Below are 27,803 nucleotides of genomic sequence, written 5' to 3'. Positions count from 1 at the left end.
GAAGTACTGCCAGCAAGCCAAGGGAGGTGATCCTTCCCTTCTACTCAGCACCGGAGTGGCCACACCGGGTGTACCATGTCCAGTGTTGGTTATCAGTACAAGAGAGACATTGACATACGGGAGAGATTCCAATGAAGGGTAACAAAAACAATGAAGGGACTGGAGCATCTCTCCCATGAGGCAATGCTGAGGCACATGGGACTGTTCAGCCTGGAGAAGAAAAGGTTCAGGGGAGATCTTATTAGCATATATAAATATCTGAAGGAAGGGTGCATAGATGACAGAGCCAGACTCTTCAGTGGTACCCAGTGCCAGGACAAAATGCAATGGGCGCAAACCGAAACATGGGAGGCGCCACCTGAATACCAGGTAACACATTTTTACTGTGAAGGTGAGCGAGCACTGGAACAGGCTTCCCCAAGAGGTTGTAGAATCTCCATCCTTGGAGATACTTAAAAGTCATCTGGTCCTGGACAACCAGCCGTAGGTGATTTGGCTTGAGCAGGGAGGTCAGATCAATGACTTCCAAAGGTTCCTTCCAGTCTCAGCCATTCAGTAAATTTACCTCTTCCCTTGAAGCCAGACAACCAAAACTCATGTTCCACTGGTCCCTTGATCATTTAATCATAGGCATCATACAATCCCTACGATATTAATATCCAGCTGCTTTATGACTGCCAAACATGAAAGTTTGGGTTGTCTACTGCCATGGGTTTTCTTTCAGAGGTTTTGAAAATAGGCACTTACTTATCAGTAAGATGACAGAGCAACACTTTGCACTTTTAAGATCCTGAATTCACCATGTGTTCCGTGATTGTGTTCGAAGCACTAAAAAAGCCTCCTAGACAACTGGCCAGCTTGCACTATAGAACTTCAGGTAGAACTCACCACATCTCATGCTGCAAGGACAAGTACTACTAGCATTATGGCAGTATAACATAACAAAACCACTTCAATTAAAATTTAAAAATCCAATTCACTCTAGGAATAGGCATGCTTACCTTCATAAATTACTTCACCTACAAGAAATGAACAGGTTTTGTCGAAGTTTTTTATTTTGCAAAAAATTTATTACTCACTGTTGTACAAAATATACCTAAAACATGATGTTAAGATAATGTTGACACAACTAGTTCACAAATTACCTAGCTGAAGAGAACAAATCTTCACAATTTTTAGGTGATTCAAGATGGTAACGACGAGTGAATTATACATTTTGAAATATTTCATTTGTAAGCTTTACACAGATGTTATTTGGTACTTACTATTTGTAAACCTTAATCATTAATACAAAGGTTTCATTCACATGATCAGAAGAGACAATGAAAATAATGTTTTGCAGTTCATTTTTTGAAGCACCTCAGTTACCTTTCTACTTTTGGTTTTACAGAAATTGCTGGTTCAGTTCAGAACAGAGACAAACAAGTAGAAGTGATTCCAAGTTTGTGCTTTGTTTAAAAAATGCAAGTAACTAATTATTTGTTTGTTGAAATGTAAAATAAATAAATGGTAACATTTTTAAGGCAAATTAGACTGAAAAATATGATTTTAACAAGTCATCATTTTAACTCCAGGGTGGTAAGTTGGCAACCATCTACTTAAAATAGCCAACACCAACTCAATTAAAGCTCAAATAAATTCAGTCTATTATTTTAGAACAGTACTCCTATTTCATGAGGAAAGAAACTGTTATTTCCAGAGGTTTCACTAGACCACCCCCCAAGTAATCTTCAAAGAGTGCATTTTGTTATTTATCCTAGGTTCTGCTGAACTATAGGATTTTTATATAATTTAAAAAAACCCACAAAAATCCACAAACAACCAAATGGGGGGGTGGAAGACAGTAACATTACCTTAAAAAGCGTATAGTGAGTAACTAAAAGATGCAAGACAGCAAGACACAAAGCAGCAAGGGAATCACTAGGGGAGAGATCTTCACCTGGCATTAAGTCAGCATAGCTCCACGGGCGCCAGCCGAGTTAGCCTGACTTACATCAGCTACAGGCCTATCCATGTACAGCAAAACTCATTTATGTTAGTAATAAAGAAGAGTAGTGTTCAGAAGAGCAGTGTTAGCATGCATTTTTAAAATAAAGTATGTCCGTAACACCTTGGTTCTCATCTAGTATTTTGCTACCGGTGACTGTTGCTCTTACCACTGGCAGTGGATCTAGTTCAGGATGAATTCACCACCACTTTCAAATGTTAAAATACATTTAACATTGGTCTATAGAGTTATTAACCACAGCTAGTTCTTACCAAGAAATATTCTGAAGCTCATTTACAGTGTGAAAAAGAAGGGTTTAAAAGTACTGTAACTTTGCTGAATTTTTATACTGTTACAGATTTTCACTGACCATAATTTGCGTGGGATGAACTGCAACCAGTGGAAGCCAGCAGCAACTGAAACTTAGAGCAGTGACCCTGTTGTTACCAGTAATTCCTTTTACTGATCATTAGCTATAGTAAATTTAAAAAGAAATCTCCCTAAAGCATATGTTTACAGAGCAAATCCTAAAAGCAGACTTATAGTAACAGAAATAAGTAATTGCACATATTTCTTATAGGCAGGAAGACTTTTTTAAGGCACAAGAAAATTCCCAGAAGACAGATTACTTAACCACTAGTGCAAATATCAAAAAAAGCATAAACAGGGGAAGCAGAGGCTGAAGTCCAGAAATAGGTTATGGCAGCATCCAGGTCTCACTACTGTCATCTGCCAAAGGTATTTCAGACTTTCAGATATACATATATATATATACACACACATATATATATATAGTGTATATATGTATGCTTAATCTAGTAAAGTAACAAATAGGATTCAGATGATTTCTGCCAGAGATCTGTGTAAATGCTTACCTCTGCAACCACCACATAATACACTCAAAACAATTAGTTTATCCCAGTGTAATTTTGCATCTCAAATAAAGCTGTATTTAAAACACTTTACTAATGCAGTGTACGAACAATCCATTTGAGCTGTGCCTTCTGTCAAGTTCTACTTACAGAAAGAAACAGTTTAATGAAGTCCATAACGAGGCAAGTAAAAAAGAGTGATAGCTACACTGGACAAAACTCTTGGCAATGTTCATCATTTCTGCAATGATACTATGTTAAAACTCACAAGAAACTGAGGTACAAACTTATGTCAAGTAAACATGAGATTTGTCTTGCACTCATTTGGACTACGACAGTCACCTCTATTATCTGATTGTTATTTTTTTTCATCTTTTATTTCCTTAAAATAAAAACATATACTTGCATACAATGCTGATACCCTATGTGGTGATGCCATAAATCCCTTAGGATAGCAAGTTTGATGGGTGGTAACCCATGAGGAGAAAAATATATTTTTTGAATATTATTTTACATATATACAATATATATATTTAATTTTCAATCAAAATATAAAGTTTTCTAATGTATTCATAGTATTTTTATGTGAAAATGAAAAAGTATTTTGTATCTCAGTTCATATAAGTTAAAAATTAACAAGGTATTTGATATCCATCAGTAATCTTTTTTGATTTATTTCTACAGATTTAAAAGAAAACAAAGAAACAGTGAGTTAAAAACTTTCCTTCTCCAAAGCCAAATACATTAAAATTTTGAAGCTGAATTAATTAAAGGAAACACCAACTTCTGCATTTTAAGTAATCACAAGGAATAGGAAATAATCTAAGTAGAAACTAGCATTACTATATTAACACAGTCTAAAGAAAAAAAAAATTCTTATTTTTGATGGAATGTGTATAGCAGAGATAAAAGTTGTAAGTTTAAAGTAAGAGTTACACTCTCATCAGTCTATATTAATCTTGATAAAACTCTGCCCCCCTCATTTCCAAAATACTTAATATCACAGAAGTATGAAAGCCACTTATTTACAGGTTTTTTCAGCACTGTGAAAGGCACATTTATCTTTTTATGCATGTTTCTGCTAATGTCCTAAACTTGGGTTCCAGCTGATCTAAGAAGTCAAGTGCCTCTTCTTCATGCTGATCACTGCAGCAGCCTACAGAGCCAGCCAAGGATCCTTTTCCTTCATAGTTATACGAAAGAAGATAATCTTCAGAATGCTTCTGTTCTTCATCCTGTCTGCATAGGTGCACCTTCTGCATAGGAAGAGAACACATCTTATTACTTTCTTAAATTGTTATCCTAAACATATTGCATAAAAATATTTTTTTTTGATTTACCTTTCATTGATTAATTTTTAATCAGAGTGTGTCCTCTAATGGATTCCTATATACAAAAAATGCACATGATTGGTCTATATCATTAAGACTACAAAATATAAGTATTTAATAAATAAATCATTTCTACTAATCATGTATGTAACAATGAAAGAGGAAGAACCTGTTTAAATAACCTGTCAAGCAACTAAAATCCATTCAAAATGAAGAGACTGATTTACACATAACTAGTTAGGCAAGTAGTGAAGTTTTTGATCTCCAAAACATGGATCACTATGTTTCTAATGCTGTACATTCATTCCTGCACCATTGCTAGGTTAAGTCTCAGGTTTAAATTAGTACAAAGCAAGCAGTTACAATGAAAGCAGATAGACAGACATTCTCAGAAGAATGCACAAAAGCTTGCTTAATTCTTCTGAGTGAGTAAATGTTCTCAGTTAAAAATAGCATACTGACTATTGTTTAAGCCAGGAACAGCAAGTCATTTACACTTACATCTAAAATATGTGAAGGATGACTTCTTGAAAGGGCAATACTCCTAAGGGGATGCAGGGGAGCAAAGGAGAGGAAAGATGAAAGAAAACCAAAATAAAACAAGCCACCTTTCTAGCACAAATACATGTCTTCCTTGACAAGTCTGTATATATTGACCACAACCTACACTCAAAAAAAGAAACAAACCACCCACAAAAAAACAGTTTCAGAATACTTACTTCACCTAAACGAGGATGTGTGAAATTATGCCATTCTGAGTAGGAGTATCTACACGTATCCACCATAGGCTGTCCTCCTCCTTCTTTGACTGATCCCAGAGTCTGATGTCCACCTCCCTTGACTGATTCCAAGGTATGTCCTCTTCCTTTTACCATTTCAAATGTTTGTTGATCTCCTGTTTTTATTCCATATCCTCCTTGATCACTTGTATTTTGTAGAGGAATTATATTGTGATCCTAAAAAAAGATGCAGTAGTGGAGATAACTTTACTGTTGGTTTTTTTCCCCCCTCCCCTTTTTTTTTTTTTTAAAATTCAGAAGATTAAACAGCAATCAGGAACTGTCAATACTGAAAAATCTCCAGCTTTGCACTGTGATATTTTGAACAAAAAGCTATCCTTAGTACTTAGTATATAAAGATCAGGAAGTGGTCTTTGGAAAGGGAACTATGACAAGGGGGAAAAAAAATAAAACTGCATTTAAATATGATATGAGATCCAAAAGCTGATTCTTTATCCCAATGAAAGCTGTACTATAATCCATATGCTAGTTTCTTAAATTATCACATAAAAATAACGTTTAGTTTTCAAAGTCAACCTGTAACCCATTAAGCCAGATATACAGTCTTAAGCATAAGTTTCATTCTGTTTGTTCATACATTAAGTCTGTATACTGAGTAGAATATGGAAAAATAGTATAGGACCACAAATTAAAAACTACATTATCAGTTTATAATAGCACTAAATTATGTTTCATAGGCAACAAGAAATGTAACGCTTGTCACCATTAGGATTTCTTGGTTTTCAAGGTGAAGTAATGGTTCAATGTTTTTTAATTTAACTCAGTGGTTTGTAAATTAATCTCTTTCTTAGGGACAGCAAAGTCAGGGGGTGAGGGACAGAGGAGGAGGGGAAGATTCTGAAGAGCTAAATCCTCGTGCATGAACACAGTCCTGGAATGGACTATGTTCATGGTAGACTGAGTCTTTAAAAAGTTTAGATGCCAGAAACAAGAATATATTTCATAAACATGGACTGTTCAATTAAGTTTTTCCCACTGTCTCAGAAGTCAGCTGTATTTGGGGTCATTTTTCAGGGGAAGGGCAGAAATTGCACCTGCAATTTACAATGACTGCTAAGTTTAAAAACCGTTCTCCAAGGAAAAGCAATGTTTTGCCACACACACACATTGAACCTAGGCAAAATAGTAAATTTCCACCTAATCTTGTTGTTGAAAATGACTTAAGTGATTAAAATGTTCACCTGGAAGTTCCAATCAAACAGTTAAAAGTCTGGCAGCTTTAGAGGCAGTCAGGCTAACAACTACAAAATACATCTAAATATATATGGTACTACCAACTCTGCCTAAAGAAAGAATTTTAAAATTCTTTTTAAATAGCAAAGCACATCTAATGATCCCTGTGTTTATTACTTATTTCTTTTACTAAATCATTTACTTGCAGGTGGTCCTGTTCTCAAGCTGAAATGCTATGGATATCTTAATTGCAAGTTTTTACACTGAAGTAAACAGACAACTTACCATCACTTCTTCTCCTGGAGCTTCTGTATTTGAAATGATTAAATTGTGATTGGCGCAATCATCAGTCACATGCCTGTGCATTACCCCTGAGCCACAGCAGCCACAAATTGTGATCAGGATTACTATGGAAAGGAAATAAGTGAGGAAGATACTATGAACTTTACCTCATAACAGTATCTACTTCCGTTTGAGAATGAATTTTGTTGTATTAGCCTTTTTAAATGCCTTAAGCATCAAGTACAGTTTAGAAATAATAGTTTATTTACAAAAATGCCCATACTCAAAACTGTACATACACACTATAAGGAGTTTTCATTACATTGTTTAAATAGTTCATTCTTCTAAAAAACATCTAAAACACATGAAAACACTGGGACTGCAAAATTTTACAGTAGTAAGAAATTTAGACTAAATCCAACTGAAAAATCGTATCTTATGCCTACAACAAGCTTGTACATGACATTTTTCATGTATGAACACATGGATGTCAAATTATACCATAAGGAACTAAAATGCAAGCAAAGGTCCCAATACCAGAAACTTCCGTTTCACAGAAAAAGACAGTGAAACCCTGGAGGACTTCAAGCCTTATGTTACAGAACAGTCTTACTTAATTCCTTGTGTTCAGCTTATTCCTCCTATAATACTGCTTTGTGTTGTCACTGGAGACTCAGTCAGAAATGGCTTTGTACAAAAGAATCAGGAGCAATTAATACCTCTCCTAAACAAAGGACTAAACATTTCATTCAGAAAACCAACTCCTTCCTTCCTTCTCTTTTCAAGTTGACAGTTTAGAAGTACAGAAGCCCACAAGGAACAGAACAGTTCTGCCTAACTGGCCACTGAGCAATCTGGTCTCTGAACACACAAACTTCTGTAAAAATTGGCCAAGAGCTACTTTCAAGCTCATTTAGCTTCTGCAGCTATCAGCTGTCAGTGCGATCTGCATCAGTGGTTCCAGCAGGTTGCCTCCTGATGCTGACAGATGGAAAGACATTCATGACAGCACTGAGTAGAGGATACACAGGGTAAAATCTAGCCATAATAAAATAGTGGGTCTCTTCAGCATGCATTAAGTCAAAGGGTAGTGGCAAAAAGCTAGCTGACATTTCACACAGTCCCCCTACTGAGCATCCCCACATCTGAAAGTTCCACCTCTGGACTGTATCATGAATTTGGGTACCTGCTGCGTATAAACAAAACATGGATCTATCTCATCTTCAAAACATGTGCACGTCCCAGTTTTCCATCTACCTGACTAAGGACAGCTAGCTGAGACTCAACAGGAGCAACACAGATTGATCGTTACCAGAAAAAAATGGAAAAGAAAGGAAATAAAACCCTAATTCTGAAGTATTTGTTACTGTAGTGTGTCGTCTGGTGATTTTTAAAGACATTCTTGGTCAGACTATGTCTGATTCTGGTAAAAAAAATGACCTGGCTTTGCTATTACGTACCACTATCACCACCTCATTGGTTAACAACAATATTAACCTGCTAAGAATCTCTTAAGGCTTTGGGCAACGCCAGTAACACATGTATTCAAGAGTTTGGTCTGTTGTGGAAGTATCCAACCTGTGCTTCAACATTATACTGGCTCTTATAATACCCCTTCTGAAATCCAGTATCTCTGATACTCCATGTTTTAATCCATGACACAAGAAAAGCCACAAAAAAGCTCTAGGAAACTGATTTCAGCATTCCCACACACTGAAATGTGCATCCCAAAGCCAGCACTAAACTCACAAACTTCACTATACTCACCTCAAGGCAAGATCTGATAAGCACTACAAATCCTCTTTCAGTTCAACAACTCAGTGCAGGTTTTTTGGCCTCACTAACATGAACACACAGAGTATCTTACATGAAATGTACTTAAAAGAATAAACAAAAATCCATACACAGTAACTACAGGACAAGATGAGAATAAGAAACCTGTGATACTGATACAAATAGAGCAGGTATATTGAAGACAGTGACAAGGGCTGTATAACTGCCTAAATAAAAAAAGAAATGTTTGAATCTAGTTTGAATCAGGTTCTCTCAGCTAACTAAGTGGTTTGTACTTTGTCTTAAAAAAACAAGTGTACTTACACAGCAGTAATAGCGATCCTAAAATCATTGCAAGGATAGCCCATATGCCAAGGGTAACGCTCCCGCCAGAAAGACCACGGCCCTGGATATTGCATTCCGTTGGAGTGATGCAGTCGCAGAGGTTAACTCTCACTTGGTTCTCTCCTACCTTTCCTCCATTATCAATCACACTTACAGGAATATCATATGTTCCAAATGGAATATCACCCTTTGGTGAAAGATACACGGAATTATCTGTAAAAAAAGACAAAACCATATCCCACGTTAACAATACTTGAAACTCTATTGTCACGAACATGATCACAATCACAATCTTCCAATCTGTTACAGCTACACTGCTACCAGATCTGCATTAGCTAGTTTAAAGATATCCTAAATGTGCTGACACAAAACTACACTTTGGAAGGATTTCTACTTTCAGCACCTTTCAAATGTTAGGGTTGCTTTTTCAATTCTTATACAGCCTTCTGACAACATATGATTTGAAACTCTGAAGTGGATTCAGTTCATTACAGTAGATGACATTAGTTGGGCTTACTGGTAAAGATCATCAACCGAACTGACATTTATAATAAGGAGTTCTGGTAGTGTGACTGGAATAATTAATCCTAAACTTAATTTATACCTCTTCTACTCTTTGCTCTACTGCTATGTTCAGTGGGAATGGCTATATCCAGTGGGAAGAAAAATCCATTTAGTCTGCTGCCTTGCTTAGTGGCAATGATTAGCGACCATGGGTTTTAAAGGATGAAAGAAATAATTTGTAAAAAATACACACAAGATAGACACTGATGCATATAATGGCTGCTGAGGTATATGAAACTACAGGTACCATCTATTTTTTCAGTTTGACTAATATAAACCTTGAAACTCTTCAATGTCTTCACTTTCAGACTTTGCTGTCTTTTGCCTTTCATTAGTGAATGTTGGATAGAACATTTCAGAATCAGACTCTTTTCAGGCTAATTCATGACAACATAGTAGTAAATGTAAGTGCTGCTCTTGTTGCCATCATCTGGCACCCACCAGGAAACCACCGTTGGCGACAACTTTTTGTATCAGCAAATTTTAGGAAACAGTGATTCCTTTGGTAATAACTTCTCTCCTTCTATCAAAATTATAAAAAAATAACATAAATATATTAAGGGAGACAGTAATGTTTTCTTTCACCCAGCTCAGCTTTACCGAAAATGTGCTGGCTGACAGCAGTACTAAGAAAAAGAACTGCCAGGATATTTTTAGTCAGCTTCTAGTAATTTAGGTAGTTTCAGTTTTCCAGTTCTCCACCATAACAGCAGCCTAAAGAGAGTTGTATTTTTCTTTGATGTATTAGACATTTCACTCCTAAATTCCTTATGAATTATGAATGTATACTTCCTTTCCAGAGGTGCTGATGCAATGCATTACACTGGTTTTTGTTCTCCCACCTAATCTTCTTACATCATAATTTCAGACAGCAGCTGATTGCTGACCCAAGGATGCTGGGAACAGATTCTTGTTTATGCTTTAAGCAGCAGACTACAATATCCTTCCCTTGGCTTTCGTGATGCCAACAATGCCACTTTCTTAACTCCTGCAAACTGTTTCAAACGCAGGCCAGTTAAGATAAAGAATACTTCAGCTGTTCCCTTTTATTTCTGGCAGGCTCTTGATCCCCTGTACAGCACATGAAAGGAGCCACTGGAGATCATCAGGGCTACCCTGTTAGCCCCACCGGCTACACCAATTCCAAACATACATTCATCCAACCTTTTCTTACAGTCCACCCAAGGGAGAGCCAGCAAGACATCCCCTGGCAACCTGCAGGTAAGTGAGGAGGAGGAAGTCTTAACATACCATTGTGTCGAGTTATCTTCCACATGGAAGCCAAGCTACGGTCTGTTATGCGATATACAAAAGGTGTGCTGTAAGGAGACTCATCACCATCCTGTGCAGTAAGGCAGATCGGTTTTCTGTCTCTGCACATTATATAGTCAGTTTTAGTGATTCGTGGGTAATTCTTGTTCCCAGGCATGATGAAAACCTGAATTGTTCCAGTGCCTGTTTTGCCATCTATGAGACAAAAATAACTACTTTTAGCACTTACTTCTAACATTCACATATTTATTTCTAGTCCAAACTTTCATAATGAAATATCATCAACTGTAATATTCAAGTTTAGAAGTAAGGTGGAAAGCAGCTGCTGATCTGGCCAAAAAGAAAGAAGGATTTCTCATAGCTTTCTCTTAGCTGCTTCTCTTTGCTTGGCTGGTTGTAGAATGGATCAACAGCTGCCAAAGCTCCACATTCTGCAAGTGCAGACAATGTATTTTGTTAAGCATGTGTATCTGTGCAGGTACAGATACTGTTCCAACAGGAGGATGAGAGGAGCAAGAGCCCATAAATCAGGGGTAAAGGACACTGAATCACACAGAGTCAAAAGCAGAAAGTGAAGGTCTCCAGCCTTTTTACTTCTGGAAGGAGAAAATAAATTACACTTTCCCCACCCTCACTTCCCCTAGGAACAAAAACAACTCTCAGAAACAGTGGGCTGCTTTCTGTCCTTTTCCCACTGAGTCACCATGTGGCAGCAGGATTCATCAGAGACACATACTACATCACCAAAGTCTACATGCAAGGAGTGAATGGGCTCTGCCTCCTAATTATATTTTTTCCAATACAGGAATGGTCAATTCTTGTAATTCCAGTGAAATTACATCAAGGCTACTTTTTAAAACTTTCTCCAGAGATACCTGATTGCACATGTATACATCACGTTTATTTTACATGCAACAATTCTAAACACTTTAAATTCATATTATTTACATTTATTTTTAATACGCAAGCTTTGGACAGAGAATTTTTAGCTGCAAAGCAACTTCCAAAGCTCTGCTCTTTATTCCCACTGATGTTTAAGCACATAAGGGCTCAAACTAAATCCTGCTATTGGATTTATAAAGGCAGTCCGCTTTTCCTTTTTAAGGCAAGATACATATTTCAGAATAAAAAGTGTGATCTATAAGCTTAACATTCTTTGATAATCCATTTGCTACATTTAGTATTTGGGAAGTGAAAGGTGTATTTCATCTTATTGGCTAGACGATGTTGTTGAGGCAAAACTATGTCTTTTCCTACAATAAATGCATATACCCAAATTAATCAGAAAGAACAGATGATCACATTAACTCAGAACCAAAACCTGTTTTAGAATGAGAATCTGGATGTACAACTATTCCTTTACAATCAGAGTAATTTGTAAGAGCTCAACACCTGAGCAACACATTGTGTGAACACCATTACACAACTTCAGTGACTAAGAATAAGAGCGTAATAACATAACAGCAATCAATACATCTTTTCTTGGAGGTCCTTTTAAATTAAGGGTTTCCAAAAGCAAGACAACAAGAAGTCAAACAGAGGAGGAAATGGTAAGTGTTGCAAGGTCAATCAAGAAGTTCTCTCTGCTTTCTTTGTTGTGAACTTCACAGCTGCCAGGTGCTACCACTGTAGAGAAAAGAGTCAGGAAATAAAAGGAATACAATCCACAGGCAATCTCTCAATTTAAACTTACCAAGGGCTTTTAAATGGCAGCAGACAACTTTTGAAAGCATTGAGAATTTGCCCCAATTACTTAAATGCTTTCCCTGCTCCCTAAGTATTTGATATAATACTCCCAAATATTTTTGATATTTTGATCAATTTGATATAATACTCCCTAAGTATTTGATAGAACTATTGCAAAGACAAGACAATGGACTATGTGGGCCTCCGGTCTGAGCCAGTATAGCTGTCCCCACACTGAATTTGCACACAAACATCTGTTATAGACCTCAAAGAACACTGACAACTTTTAGTACTCACTTCTGTCTATCGCAAGGACTGTGATATTGCATTGACCTCGTCTCATTTCTCCTACATCTCGGTCCAAGACTTTAATGGTTCTGACTTCACCCGAATTTTCATCTATGCTGATCCAATTGCATTGGCCAGGTGGTATCCGGTACCTGTCAAGAATAATTTGTTTAGATCTCACACATACACACACATTCATATACATACATGCACATACATAGATAACATGCATTCATACATGTGTGCACGCACGCACACACACACAAAGCATCAACAACTGATCCTCCTGAAACTAAATGAGTTTCTCCCTTCCAGTATGCCACCTATGCTGTGGTCCAAATAAAACTAGTAGATAACATTGTTTCATACCGTATGCCTTCACTATTTCCAGTTTCTGGATCTTCTGCTATGTATCTCCCAATATTTGTCCCAATATCCTCACATTCTTTAACATCTAGGCGTAAGTGACAGGGTTTAAACACTGGCCCCTCATCCACATCCAGGACATGCACTGTAACGGAGCTGGTGCTCTGGGAAAGTTGTTGTGAATGTGGTGCCAGCATGTAGGGTGCCTCATTGTTGACTGCAATCACAAGGATCCTTTGCTTGGCGCTTTCATAGTCCAATCCCTGTAACAAAGGTGAGGTGTTTTTCCTTCAAACCAATGCAAAACTTGGTATTGTTTTCACTGCCCAGTTGTTAAATAGATAAAACTGTACCACATTATTTATAAAAGAAGTCAGCTACCCTTGTGGAATATCCAGCTTGAGACATAGTAAAGGGACACAACTTAAAAAAATAATTATGTTAAGTTCTAAGTCAGTGGAAAAAAGAACCTGAGGAACTACCCCAAATAAGGTGAGTAGCACCACTGTAAAATTTTAGATGAACAATTTGAACTGCGACAAGAATTAAATGCGGCGGTCAATTTTCTCCTCCCATATTTAGTTGGCCATTATTTTAGGTTACATAGATTTCCTTTCCAGCACAATTCAATCACACTTCTTGGTAGCGCCTATGTTTATTTCCTAGCAAGACTTCACCCATTGCAAACACATGCAAACTTGTGGGGTTGATCAGGAAGTATCTACCATTTACGCTTCAGACAACTTCTCCAAGATCATTGTATACCTTTAATAGAGGTATTTATATCATCAAGTCATAATAGTCTCTAGTCTACTACAGCATTACACTAAATACAAGAAATTTCAACTGGGGTCAGAGCTTTAGAAAAAGCTCTAATGATTACCAGCAACAAAGAACATAATAAATAAAAAAAATTTACTGGCATCTCTTCCCTTACAATTTGTATCTTCAAATTTTAATACTACTCTTTGCTCCTTACAAGTTACCTGTTATTGCACTTTCAACAGGTAACAAAGAAAGAGGGATGAAGAGGCAAAGGGACATGCTGGAGTACATGTACAGCGGTCCTTTAACTTCACTTCTGTGAAGTTCTGGGTACGACAAGTAACTAAACTAACACACAGTCTTATGTGTATGCAGACTCCCCCGCACCCCAGAAAAGCAAACCTGAAGTCACTATCCCGCAAAATAAAACCTGGAGAGTTTTATGCCGAGTTATTAAGTTTAATCAGCTCCCAGAGAGAACAAGACTGGAAGAGATGCTCACACACACTCCTCCTTTGCCATACTCCCATTTCCGTTAAAAACCCAGCCATGAAGGATTCCTCAGTTACATCCCTAAGTCTAAACAACTCCAACTGCAAAACCAGGCAAAAGCACAAAGCTCTTCTGGAATAACAAACCAAATGGAATTCCTTGAATTCTGCACACCCAAAACTGAGGAGTAGTCTGGAAGATGAGTTTTGTAGGTTATGTACCACACATGAGCCCCAATTGCAGTGCATTATGCAATCTGCTCTAGAAGAGAGTTCAGGTGGACAAGAAAGCATGATTTGCCTGGTATTTTTATTCAAAAAATATCTGAGTTGTAGATTATTGGTTTTAGAAGCAACACCTGAAGACAAGCAAATTTTCCTCTACCAGTTCCATTTTTACTTACCTTAACAACACACAGTATTCCTTCATTTGTGTTTTTGTCTGTTGTAATTTCAAAGGACCGATCATCATTTCCTCTTATAATTTCATACACTGCTCCTGAGCCAGGTGAACCAGGTTCATCAAGATCAACAACAGAGACTCTCAGTATTTCTACATTCACTCTGTTTTCTTCTACTCGCGTTTCATACTTGGAATATGAAAAAAAAAAAATCCATTTAAATCAGAGAGTACTATTCCATGATGCAGAAATGGAGAACACTATTTAAGTAAGTCTACTTAAGCCCAAGGGGTCAATTTACCAAGCTGCTGTAATGACTTATTTTGTTTTCATGAATTACCATATTTCCCCCACTCCTCCCTTACGTCCTAAGTGAAACAGTAAACCTTTCCCGCCAGCACAGTTGCAATCTCAGCTCCTTCATACACTAAAACTACCACTGACATAATTAAGCCTGGAATTCACCTTCCAGGGAAGATATATTAACAACAGTTTGCCTCTGTTACATCAGCTATAGATGCTAATTTCTGTATAACATGATCAAGCTGAGCATTTCAAAAGGCATTGGGGTAAATTAAACATATATATATATATATATATATATATATATATATAAAAAAAAACAAACCACAAGAACGTGAAGAAAAGCCAAGAAGGGTGAAATACAACTCTACTTAGATGGCAAAGGATGAAAGGATTTTTTCTTATTTTACCATTTTAAACAGCTGCGTTATTCTGTACAAGCTCAAGAAGCACAGATAAGAGTGACTCTGAATTAGTATTAGTGATGATATTCTACAGCAGTGAGCAGAAAGGACACATATTCCTCATGGATAATGAATTACTTTTCATATATTTCACATCAAAAAATCTCCTGTGGTACTTGAGCTGTATAAGACAATCTGTCATGAATCATACAGATGGCTGCAATAAACAATGACCTTAGGCTAAGTTATAGCTATTGGTGAACAAGAAGTGGTTTAAATAATATTTTTGCAGAACAAAAACATTGGAAAAGCACAGAAAAATCTCAGTGAAAATCCCTGCATCTATTTCACTGATACTAACATTTTCATTTGCAACACAGAAGTATCAAAAGCTGGGCAAATGATAATAAGGTCACGACAATGCTTAGGAGTGAATCTGTCCCCTCCCTGAAAAATGGTTAAATCATTCTAACCATTTCTAAGACTATACACTGCAGCAGAAGTGAATGAATAAGTCAAGTCAACTTACATGCCCAGTGGACATAAGGCAAATGACTTAAAACAACTAATACACCAGTAAGTCTAATTACCAAACAGCAGAACAACCAACAGGGCATTTTCAAATGTCCGTACTGGCATTAACCATCTGAGGGCTTTAGGCTTCATATCTGAGGGACAGCCCATCAGGAAATTAGTAAGGGGGGCAAACATAATTACTATTTTTTTTTATGTTTTTACAGACATTTTATTTGTGAAGACTTACTTGTGTCTGTTTAAAGGATGGTGCGTTGTCATTTGTATCTTCAATTCTAATGACAGCTGTTCCTGTAGTGCACAAACCAAAAGGCTGACCTGCCATATCTCTCACTTCAACTAACAAAGTGTAACTGGGTACCAGCTGAAAAGATGAATAAAAGCATACAGAAGTTTGACATACTGACTTTTTTAATCCCATAGTTACACACAAGAACAGAACTAAATAAACTCCCCTACAAAATAAGGCAAAATACTTCTCAGTGGCTAAGCAGCACTGAGTTCAGCACCAGTTAGCAATGTGTACATTATACCCTGTATCAAATAAAGCTCCTCACAATGTCAGCATTATTTTCCAACATCTGAAGTTTTGTAAGATATAAATGATGCACCTTCATCTGCTATCTATGTTTCCCCTTTGGAGCGGCAGGGTATTCCCTTGGGTTTCCAGCTGATAAAGTGTTTCAGTGCATGCCTCTTATTTCAGTGAGGATGACCAGAAATGGTGCTGCAATCAGCCTTTGCCTGGGCTGTAAGTGAGAAGGCAGTGCCTGCCATTCCATACAGTCTGGCACCGAAGGAGTCAGTGCCCTTATCAGTTCCAAAGGGATCACTGCAGCCCATTTAAACCCCTGACTTGAGTTAAGCAGCAGAAGGCTTCTTTTAGCCTTATTAATACCTGAACAACCCAAGAGGTGGGGACCAGGGGTACCAGACAGAAAACAAGGGAGTTTGTCAATCAAGACAGTAACTCCAGTTCCGAATGCCTGGAAGTAGCATTTAGGTTTCACAGGTGGAGGAAAGAAATCTGATCCACTGCTTAAGTTTATCTTTAAAAGACAGGCGGTGGACTCGTTTTTCAGGCTTTCCTTCTTCAATAGCCACTGTGATTCTTTCATTAGTAGTCATGGTAATTCTCACAGTTGCTGCATTCTTCTCTTGCTAAAAAAGTTGAGCAGCATACCTGTAAGTGCACAATTTTGCAACACACTGCTAATGTAGATTTTCAGCCATGAAGCAACAGAATATACGCCAAAATATAATTATTTTTATCTTCAAAAAAGATATGCCTGTAGCAGTGGTTTTTTTCTAGAACGACTGTCTTATGCTAGCAGTATTATTTTGAATTACACATGCCAATCAGTTTTTTCTAGCATAAACAATCTCTCACATGACATTGTAACTAAAAAAGCCCTCCAAATAAAATAAAAACTAAAACCTCCTGTATCTGATTTACTTGAAAGCTAGCTGATAAATGGTTTGCACTTTAACTTTACGAAATGTTATATTACTGTTTAGGTTTCAGATATTGAAGATATTTCTGTTGAGTACAGGATGACTGACTACTTCCAGAAAAGCTGGTTCTTCTTCCTTATAAAGAAGCAAGAAGCACCGCCAATGGATCTTGATTAGGAGAAAACAGTGGCTCATGGGATTCGTGAAAAAATAAAAATCCCTAGGATTTTCAATCCACAGGTTAAACAGGAGAGCAGTGGAAGGTCCCCTGCCAAGATTAGCTAGAATACGGTGGACCTATGCAGAAACTCTTTGGACCCATTACAGGCCTCTGGAAAGCTTCAGAAGCTCCTTAGAGAGGGGAAAAAAAAAATGGGTAACAGAAATTATTTAACTGGTGATTCCTGTGCCAGCAATTCACAGTTAAGAAGCTATCTGTGTGCACTACATGACAGCTAAAGATGCTTCAGGAAACATCACCTCTCTGTCCAGCTGCGGCAGTAAAACAGCAATGACACCTGTGTCACCATGTAAAGAAAATGCTGGGGTTACAGGTGGATTTTGTGACACGATGCGGTATTTCAGTGTAGTATGCAGAGTATACGGCTCGTCTCTGTCCTCTGCAGTCAATTTTCCAACAACTACACCTGTTAACACAATACATCAATTTTTAGTTTCAGCAAAATCTGTAAATAATCAAAAGTTATTTGAACAGGTATTTCTATTTTAGATACATGATAATAGTTATTTGGTCATTTAGTTCTAAAAGAAAATAATATTAAAAACACAGTAAATATAGTAAAATATTTCTATAATTGCAAAAATACAGTAATAGCATAAAATTGTCTATTTTAATCCTCTGGCTATTTTTTCCCTTAGACAATGTTGTAATTATTGCAGCTGTCATAAAGCATAATAAAAATAAATACTAAAAGTTTAGTTTTCAGGTAGTGTTTTTGACAGTGACTTCTAATTGAGCATCCCAAACACACCTGAAAAGGAGCTGCAGTGGGATGGAGGGGGAGGTTCAGTGCTTCCTGACATGGTTCAAACTGCAGTACTGCCTTTGGGGAGGGCTGCTGTACCTCATGCCTATAGCCCCAGTGGTTTTGAAACTTCACTTTAAATCAGTAACTCACCTGGTAAGAAGCAGAGCAGCTCAGAGAATGAAATGCAACTAGTGTTTTGGGGTAGAAGGGAAGACATTTGGCTTCCCTTTTTGTGAAGCAAGTTAGACTTTCCCCACTTTATACCCCAGCCAAGGAGATGAGCGAGGAATGGCAAACCATGGCTTCTGCATTCCTTACTCTCTAGGGCCCACCTTTCTCCCTGCTTTTGTCCTCTTCTGCTACACAGACACAGGAAGTCAGTAACAGGCAAATCCATGCCTTTTACAGGTACGGACTTTCTACACACTCCCCCACCCTCTCTCAGAAAAAGTCCTACCTTAGCTCATCAGCTCAGACAAACACTGTAAGCTTAATCAAAGGCATTTTACACCACCACCAATTTAGTTGATTAGGAAACTAATCTGTTCAAAACTGCTTTTCTGTCAATCAATACATTTTATGGAAAGAGGCAATTTTGGGTAAAATGAAAACAATAATGTTTTGAAGCTCTTACACCGTTTTAGGAACACTGAATCATCTCAGTATTTAAAAGCTTTTTAAACAATACTTTTCACTATGATTGAGATGGCATTTGGAAATTTCTAACCATTAAGAAATCTTGAGCTGCTCTGCTAACTCAGCCTTTGGCGTTAAGAAATACTGCTTAGGAAATCCCACCGAAACTGATTAAAGGGCAGGATTACACCTAGTCATACCGGTACATACTCTGAGCTGAGGAGCGGTAACTGTGTTCACTGACCTAAACCAATTCTTACCAGGTTTGGAATTTTCAGGGACAGAAAACTCAAAAAGGTCCTGTGTAAAATATGGTGCATTATCATTATCATCCTCTATCCTGATTGTATGAACAAGTGGTACCTCTGGTGAATAACCATCTGGAGTGGTTGCAAAGCAAATGATCTGTAAGACATAAATTCAGTAACTCACTTCATACCTAAGCAATACTCAGTATTATTACACTCCAAGTTCAATGGAGGAGTCAATAAAATGAAATACAGCTTGCAAAGCATGCCATTCTCAAGACCAGGCTCTTCAGCCACATGGAAGGGGAAGTGCCTGATAGCTTACAATGATGGCAACACAAAACTTTTAAATGCTTTCTAATCTTACCACTTTCCGTTCTGTGCACTACATGTATTTGAATCACTTTTTTTTCCCCCCCAACATGACCAAACACTTTTTCCAAAGCTCTTAAACACATCTTTTCCAGGTGTCTATGAGGCAATCCCAGCCTTACCAAAAATTTAGGGGTAAATGTTGCCATTTAGAACAAAATCAAGAGCAGCAGCAAAACTATTTGTCCGTTACAACATGATCTAATGAAATGCAGTAATAGGTACTACAAATTACCTGTTTGTTTCTAACTGCCGCCTTATACTTCTCAGCCAGTAGAGAGAGCAGTGTACCTTGTTAACGAAATACCAAAACTGAACAGCTTAAGAGAGGCTCAAAAAGCCACAGCCTTCTAGAGTTTCTCATTATTTTGTTTTTACACAGACCCTTTCAGTTTTCCCCCCCAAAAAAATCTGGGATAACTTCAAACTCTGCCCAAAAGTGATGCAAATCAAATAGCTCACTACATTTATGCTGTAACTAGAATCAAAGCAGTGAAAAGCAAAACTACTCTCAAGATCTAAATGACCACCTATTTATTTATTTGTCATTGATTTCATCTCTACAACACCAAAAGTATTACTCAGACCACGTAGCTGATTCCAGATCTTGTCTGCTCCCAGTTACCCCTGTAACTCAGCTTTCAAATATATGCATAACAGGAAAAAAAAAAAAAAGGATTTAATTATATTTACACAATTTAGGCTTGTACCTGAAAGCTTGGATATTGTTCACGGTCTACTGCACGAGTAGCAAAGATATTTCCAGTTTCTCTTTCTATGTAAAACAAACCCTTTGGATCTTGATCAATTCCCGGTCCACTTGCAGAATAATAAATGGTGTAGTTCTGAGCTGTGTCTGACTGGACCTATAAAGAACATGTTTTTACACCCAAGGAAAAACAGCATCAGCATTTTAATATATTTCTCCCCTTTTCATGATCTTATTTAGCACAAGCAGGAACTCTTAAAAGCACAAGCAGGAACTCTTAAAAAAAACAAAACAAAACAAAACTTGATTTACTTCTACTTCTTTAACAGCTTAAACCTCACAGTAGAACTGCCTTCCTTTATACTGTGAGTACATGAGAAGGGTTAGTTAATTCAAACTCTGAAATGTTTAGGGCTATTGAACAACTAAAGAAATTATGGTGTGCAGAAAATAATTTATTTTGAAATCTAATCTCTCTGGAATAGTGCACATACGAGGCACATTCACGGTTTATTATTTCTGTCCCTGTTCAAGAGAATTTGTTTGTAGTGCACTCATCGAGAATGCGGTTTCCAACTAGAAAAGGAAAAGTAAAGCAAAGGGAGAAGGACAGAAAGTACAGAAAAAATACCACCTAGAGTATACTCCATAGACATGCCAATTCAGATAGCCTCTCTGCGTATCATTACAAGCACCAAGGAGGTAACATTAGCAGTTACCTATTTATAAACCCAAGTACTTTCTTTCCCTACTGAATGCCAGAAGTTAGGAAGGCAAGATTAGTAGAAGAATGATTGCTCTGCACAGACTCTGTTATTACACTTGTCTCTACACATGTGCCACCAGCCACCCTGTAATCTAGTGAAGGCTAGATGGATCTATGATAACTTTAGTTCTTGCATTTCTCTTTGACGTCTACTTGTTTTCTTACAATAAGTACTTTTCCTAGTAACATAGGCCACATTCAGTCCTCAATGCTACAAGTATACACCTTGAGCTCCAGAAAGGATGTAGACATGCAGGTAAGATTTCTCTCACTCTGTGTCTACAAAACCTCTTTCTAGACAATGTTCTGTGGGGAGTTTTTGGTTAGTTTTTTTAATTATGCACTTCACTGATTTCCGGGCCAAAGAGGTCTCTTCTCATAGTATGCCTCTCTCTTTTTTACAACTTTTGCACATTTCTAGTTCATCCCAACAACTACAATCACAATTTATTTCATCTACAAGATCACAAGACACAAAATGAACAGGACAGAACAAGACAGAGGAATAACAGCAGGAATGGCATCAGTAGGGAATACGAGAGAGATCATGTTTGTTCTTCTTTTATGATAAAAGACACACAAAATACCAGCTTGTGTCATAAAATTAGGATTCATATAAAATATACCTGCTGTATTTGTAATGGAAAAGGTCCCAGCGAGTTCTCTATCATAACGGATGGAATAGGGCCCCACCTTCTTTTGGTTCGCTTGAGGACTGTATCTCTAGCATGCCTGGTCTTCTGTGTCTGGGTCTAGGAGACAGAGAGACAGCTAAGAATATATGCATACATTCTTAACTGTGTATATTTTTCCTTAACTACTGTCCCACATTTCCACCTTTTTTTCCCTCCCTTCATTTTCCTACTGAGCATTTTGTTTTTTCCACGGTCTTAATTTCTGATTATACCTGTGATACTATTCCAAGAGTTTTTTCATTCATTGTAATACTTCACACAAATAAAATCTGCTTTAATTCCTCGAACATAGCTTTTAAGATTCTTGACATTCCTGGTGAAGCTCCTTGCTAGCATCTCCCATTTCAGAAAGGAATTCTGCTGACCTTAAGCAGCAGTAATCAACAACTGCTAAATAAAATTATATTCTACAGAGTGCTTTGCCCTATGACTTGAATTCCAAAATTCAACTACAGTTACCCAGCATGAAACTGTACTCTATGAAACAGTACCTTTAAGTAAGTAAGGTATCTTGAAATTACAAGCTCACCTTTTTATCTTCTTCCACCAAACTAACATGTATTTCTTTTTGTAGTTGTTCTTCAACGTCTTTAAGCAATATGGTAAAAGTCTTTTTCTCAGCAGACAAGGAAACAGCAGATGTTGTGTACACAGAACCATCCTCCAGAATTTTGAAGTTCCCATCACTGGAACTGACAAACTCTGCAGACTGAAGGCATTCTTTCAAATCAACTGTAAGAAAAAAAATATTCAGACAACTCACACAGCCTAACAGTAATAACCTTCACAAAACAAAACTAAAAAAACATTCCCTAAGTAAAAACTGTATTTACTGACTCATAGAGTCTTCAAAAATTTGGTCATTCAGTATTTAAGCATCACAAATATCAATTCTAGAAGCCATTTATGCACTGAGATTTAACCGGGTTTACACTAATTTCTGTTCTTCTGTTCATAAGCATTTCCCAAAGGACATGCATGCTTCATGGATATCTTTTATCAAGAAGCTTATTACACTGGTAAAAATACTGAAGCATCAGAGATGAACTAATACATTCAAATGCAAAAAACACTGCAGACACGGTCATTATTGTATCAGCAGCTATTACGTTTGCCTTGTGCTCTATGACCCACAAAATCAGTGAAGATGATTAAGTGTAAATGCCCAATGGAGATATTACATCTTGGAAGTTTTGCCCTCAGGAGGAAAGCACTGACTGGTAGTATGTGATTTAACAGTCTTGGGAGGACAAAGGCCTCTAAATTATGAGGCAGACAGATGGGACAGATAAAGACTAACTCTAGAACAAATAACAATTTTTTAGATGTACATGATAGAGTTCTGTGCAGTTCATAGGAAGTGCCAGGCAATTTCAGCATATTACTCAGGTATTTTTTAGTGCATTTGCTATCACTTATGGCTAAAATAAACTTCAATGCACTTCAATAAACTTGGTTCATCAGCAAGTAATTCAGCACTACAGCTGGAGAAAAAGCAAAATCAGGATACTCAGAATGAACTGCAGTAGGACCACAGCACTAAGTAAGAACGACTTGGCACTGGCATCCTAAAAAAAAGATGAAGGCCAGAGACCTAAACTGTAGACAAATGAACATTACAGAGTACAATAGGTGTCAGTGTCACATTCTCAAAATCAAAACTTTTCAATATTCCTTCGATGATGTCATAGTAGATGGGACCTTGATCTATAAAAGCTGATTGCAAAATTCCCAGAATAAATTCCAAATTTCACCCCATAAGTAGATGATATTTTCAATAAACTATATTTCATTTTGCTTTCAGGAATGCAAGATAGGAAGCATCATTTTGGATATGATGCGATTTCTTCCTTCTTAAGTCTTTCTTTTAACTACTCAGTTAAACATTTCCTAGAATTTTTATAGTACTGCAGCAGTGATTCCTCTCCCTCGCCAATCTGTGCAACGAAAATTGAGTATTGAAGAGAGTATCACTGCCTCACTTAAAGGCATCTCATACTGATGCACATTACAGCACTGCATTTCCAAAAATACCAGACCAGACTAGAAACTTTGTTTCTGATGGCTATGTGAGTCAACATAATGTTCAGTTAGCCCTGTATTTGTGGGATCCTTTTTCTTTACAACCTCTTGTACACATTGCATGTCAGAAATACAGAAAATCTCAGAGCAAGCAGGAAAATCCCTACTCTACTTTATTGTCAAGGTAGGACCCGTGTATCAATGCAAAATATATTACACTTTCTCAATAAATGTTCAAGCAATGCCATTTGAGCTATAAAGGTTTTGTTAAATGTTTTGGGGGAAAAAAGTTTAAGTTCCATGTTATGCAATTTCTTTCATAGCACCGTAATAACATGAAGTTTTGTTTTTATATAAATCAAGTTTATTTACACAGACAAATGCTGAAGTCTCTGAGAACACGCTAAATACTTAAAACAGCTATAGCAACCTTTTTAATTTTAAAATTTAACATTAAGGTCAATGAACCTTTATTTTTAAAGCTAGATTTTCTAAGCACTTGTACTGTGATGAACTACCAATCCACTTTATTTATTCTTCCTAGGAACGTAGACTAGGATTGCAAATTTGGAGCATATTCCTCTGTTGTCCTAGGACTCACACAGGGCACCTCAGAATCCTCAAACTCAGTCTCAGGCAGCACCGAACCCTGTAGCAGCTCTTATGCCACACCTTTTAAAAGCTGCCTTTTAAAGACTGGTCTGGAGAAAAAGGAAAAAAAAACACGAAGAAATAAAAAAAAAAATAAAAAAAAAAAAGGGGGGAGTGGGGTGTTTTCCAGTCTCCTCTATTCCTCTCAGTTACCTGGGCACTGCCCTAAAACAAGACCAATTGTCCAGCCAGACAGGAGCACTCTCTGAACCGAGTATGTATGCAGGACACCTTTGCAACACATCCCCTTGCATGCCCTGAATGCCCCAGCACTGCCGAACAGTCACATCCGAACAGTCACATCCGTGTTTCACAGAGCAGCAGCTTCTGGGTAGTTGGTTGTGTGGGTTTTGTCTTCTTTTTTTTCATTCCCATTATTCAAATGAGTTACTGCCTTCTTCATATGATTATGTGGGTTATGGGTGCACTTTGGAATATCAAGCCAATTACTTAAATACTAAGCCCTAGATTCCAAATTTTGAAAACACCAAACTCTGCCATTCTAGTTTTAAAATAATTACCACAATTTGACAACAGCTGTTTACACGTAAGTTAATTGTAAGCACAGAGTCAGTGCTCAAATCCGTAACAAACATAGGGCGTATCCTTCATAAAAAGGCTGATCCAGTTCTTTAACTGGCTATCTGGTCATCCATTCATTCCATTGGAGAAAAAAAAAAAAAAAAAAAAGAAAAAAAGAAAATTCTCCTTCACTGTGAACAGCATCTCCAGCAAAGGTGCAATGTTGTATCATTAAGATAGGCATCTCACAGTTTCTCACCTCTGCCAACTAATGCGTCGGCCTCTAGTTCAGAAGGAACATGAAAAATTACTTTCTTGCAAGCTTCACAGCACAAACTCAGTACCTAGAAAACAAATTAAGAAATCAGGAAAAAAAATAATTACATAGTCCTTTGAATAATTACTACAGACAGTGAAGCTGCTTTTGGATTGTTTTTTTAAGACAAGCCAGTGAAAAGCACAGAAAGCACTCTTCAGCTAAAAATTCAGGTAGCATAGCATGTAAAGCTTCAAACTGGAAACCAGATCTGACTGCTGCTCCTGGATCTGCCCATAGCTTGTAGGGTTTTTTTTCCTAAAATCACGGCAGTACTGACATTAACAGCAGAAGTGTCCTTCAACTAGAAGATTTCACCTACGCTATTACTTTAGAAGTGGAAAGATAAAACGTAGGTTTGCCACACACTCCCTCCAGTAGCATTCTTGGACAATTTAGATCCAAGGTCTCCAAGTATTAAGGTTCAGTCCATCAACACTCAGATTGGCAGAACTGTAGTGATGCTTAACATTAAAGGGACAAGTGTCTTATTAAAACCACATGACGACACTTGTACTTACATATCACTTTGCATCTTCAAAGTACATTCTCAACAAACTAATTAAATCTAGCTTCAGCAATTAGATATGACATAAATAAAACATTGTGTATCACAGCAGTCCACTCCCATATAACTACTTTCAAAACGGGGTCCTCCTCAAAATTCAGATGAGTAGTAGATAACCAGACATTTTTATACAAAGAATCATATGGACGTACAAAGATTTTCCTCAGCACAGAACAATCCAGTCCTGACCTCAGATGATATATACGTGTGTGTTTATTTAACTATCTTGCCTAGTTTCTATCCAGGTGTTTAAAACTGTACCTCAAAAATCACACAACCAATTTAACAAAGAAATAGAGAAATGTAAATAAATGTATTCACCCTTTTAAGTACATTTATTCTTTCAGGATGAAAGTCTAGCAAAAATGAAAGTAATTTTTATTTTGCACATACCTTTAGTTCCAAAGGTATAAAGTAGTAAATAGTTAATGGGAACTCTGAAAATTACTTGTGATTCTTATTAAGAAAATATTTAAATAAAAATACTTTCAAATTTTTAAGACATTAGGAACCTTTAGAAAAACTGATCAGAGAAAAAAAAAAAAGTTGAAATCTAGAATTTTACCACTGCATTAATTTAAACACTCTGCATCGTAAAAGCTCTTCACACTGCTCCTTGCATGTACACATAGATATAAAAATATATATAAAAAAACAATTTAAACACCCCTCCTTATGAATTAGCAGACACTTTCCTTATTAACAGATACTTAATAAAACACTTTCCTGTTAGACACTGTATTAAAGTTATTAAAATCCCACCTTCTTATTACATTGTTCGAAGATATTTTAAGAATCAATGACATCTAATTTTGAAATAGTAATGCCAAGCAAGTCTGATGTCAGCACAAAGAACTACTGAGGAGCTAAACACATGTAAGTGGGAGTTATTATTGGATATCAAGATATAAGGAAACACCAGGAAAAAATAAGCTAAGATGTCCTTTCACTTTGTACAAAGAAGAGACTTCAGCAGCTTTCTGGCTGCTGGCAGGTTGTTAGTTTTTGGGTTTTTTTCTACTGGACAGGAGAATTCCTTTTACTTTTTTTTTTTTTTTTTTTTTTAAGTTAGATGTATGAATAAACTCGCTTGGGTTTCTTTGGCTTTTATTATTAATATCCTAGCAAAGGCAGACACGTATAGTGTCTGGAATAGTAACAACCTTCATCAAAACGTACACATATAATTAATACAAAAATAATAAATTCAGTGCTTCAACACTACCGAGTATTTTTCTTTGAGGCTCAAAGGATGATCTGCTCCCTTTTTGTAAACGCAATGGTAACAGGGAATACAAGGGGTAGAAAAAAGAAGTCAAATCACTTTCACTCATCCACTTGAAAAGAAACAGACAGAGAGAGAGCGAGCTCCCGAACGGCCTCTCCGCGGCCGATAGCCACGCACACGGTAAATCGAAGGTAAAGGAAACCGCTGGAGCTGGTCCACGCACAGCCAGCTCCTCCAGAGCCGCTCCACAGCACACGCACATCCCTTCCCCACGGAAAACGGACAGCCGTCGGGGGGCAGAGGGGCAGGATTTCAGCACAATGTACCGCGGCTTCACTTTTCCAATGGACAACCAGAACCGGCTTTACCGACCCGAGCTCGCCTCCACCGCGGCACCCCGCGGCCGCCAGCCCAGCCGCCGACCCCCCCTGCCCCCTGTCCCCCGGGATGCGCCCCGGGGCCGCGCAGCCACCGCGCTCCCCACGCGCGGTACGGGCTGCCGGCCGCTCCTGCGCCCGCCCCCGAGCGCGCTCCTCGCCGGGGGAAAGCCCACCGGGAACGGGGAGCCGGCGAGCGGCTCCCGCAAAGTTCCTCCTCCGCGCTCTGCGACCGCGGCAAAGCCAGCAACGGCGCTGCGGCACGGCCGGGTGCGTGAGCGGGCTGCGCGGCCGCGCACCGCCGCCCCCCCGGCGCCCCCCCACTCACTCCCCCCCGTCCCTCACTCACCAGGAGGCCGAGGACGAGGCGGGGGGCTGCGGGGGCCATGGCGCGCGGGGGGTGCGCGGGAAGGGGGGAGCCGCCGCCGTCGGTGCTGCCACGGCGAGCGAGCGAGTGCGCGGCGGTGGCGTGTCTCCGCGGCAGGCCGTCTCCCTCTGTCCCCTCCTGTCTGCCAGAGCAGCCGGCCGGTGGGGAGGGTGGGACCGCGTGCAGCAGCGCGGCGACTTTAATTACTTTTTCTTTTTTTTTCCCCCCCTCGCTTTTGGGTAATG

General features: G+C 38.1%; 1 protein-coding gene across 1 annotated transcript; it reads right to left on the bottom strand.

The window, feature by feature from the left end:
- Positions 1-1,033: 1,033 nt before the first annotated feature.
- On the bottom strand, positions 1,034-27,803 carry DSC1 (desmocollin 1). Its single transcript, XM_055706283.1, has 16 exons — positions 27,541-27,803; positions 24,962-25,046; positions 22,037-22,239; positions 21,439-21,564; positions 20,048-20,203; positions 18,978-19,122; positions 17,573-17,739; positions 15,867-16,001; positions 14,400-14,585; positions 12,743-13,002; positions 12,383-12,525; positions 10,379-10,594; positions 8,543-8,776; positions 6,449-6,570; positions 4,910-5,146; positions 1,034-4,115 (listed from the first exon to the last, which is right to left on the bottom strand). The coding sequence occupies exons 1-16, from the start codon at positions 27,577-27,579 to the stop codon at positions 3,918-3,920; spliced, it is 2,652 nt and encodes an 883-aa protein (XP_055562258.1). The 5' UTR covers positions 27,580-27,803; the 3' UTR covers positions 1,034-3,917.

Source organism: Falco cherrug, chromosome 3 (genome assembly GCF_023634085.1).
Source record: "Falco cherrug isolate bFalChe1 chromosome 3, bFalChe1.pri, whole genome shotgun sequence".
NCBI lineage: Eukaryota > Metazoa > Chordata > Aves > Falconiformes > Falconidae > Falco > Falco cherrug.
The sequence above is the reverse complement of the archived record's forward strand: the minus strand, read 5'-3'. Positions and strand labels throughout refer to the sequence as shown.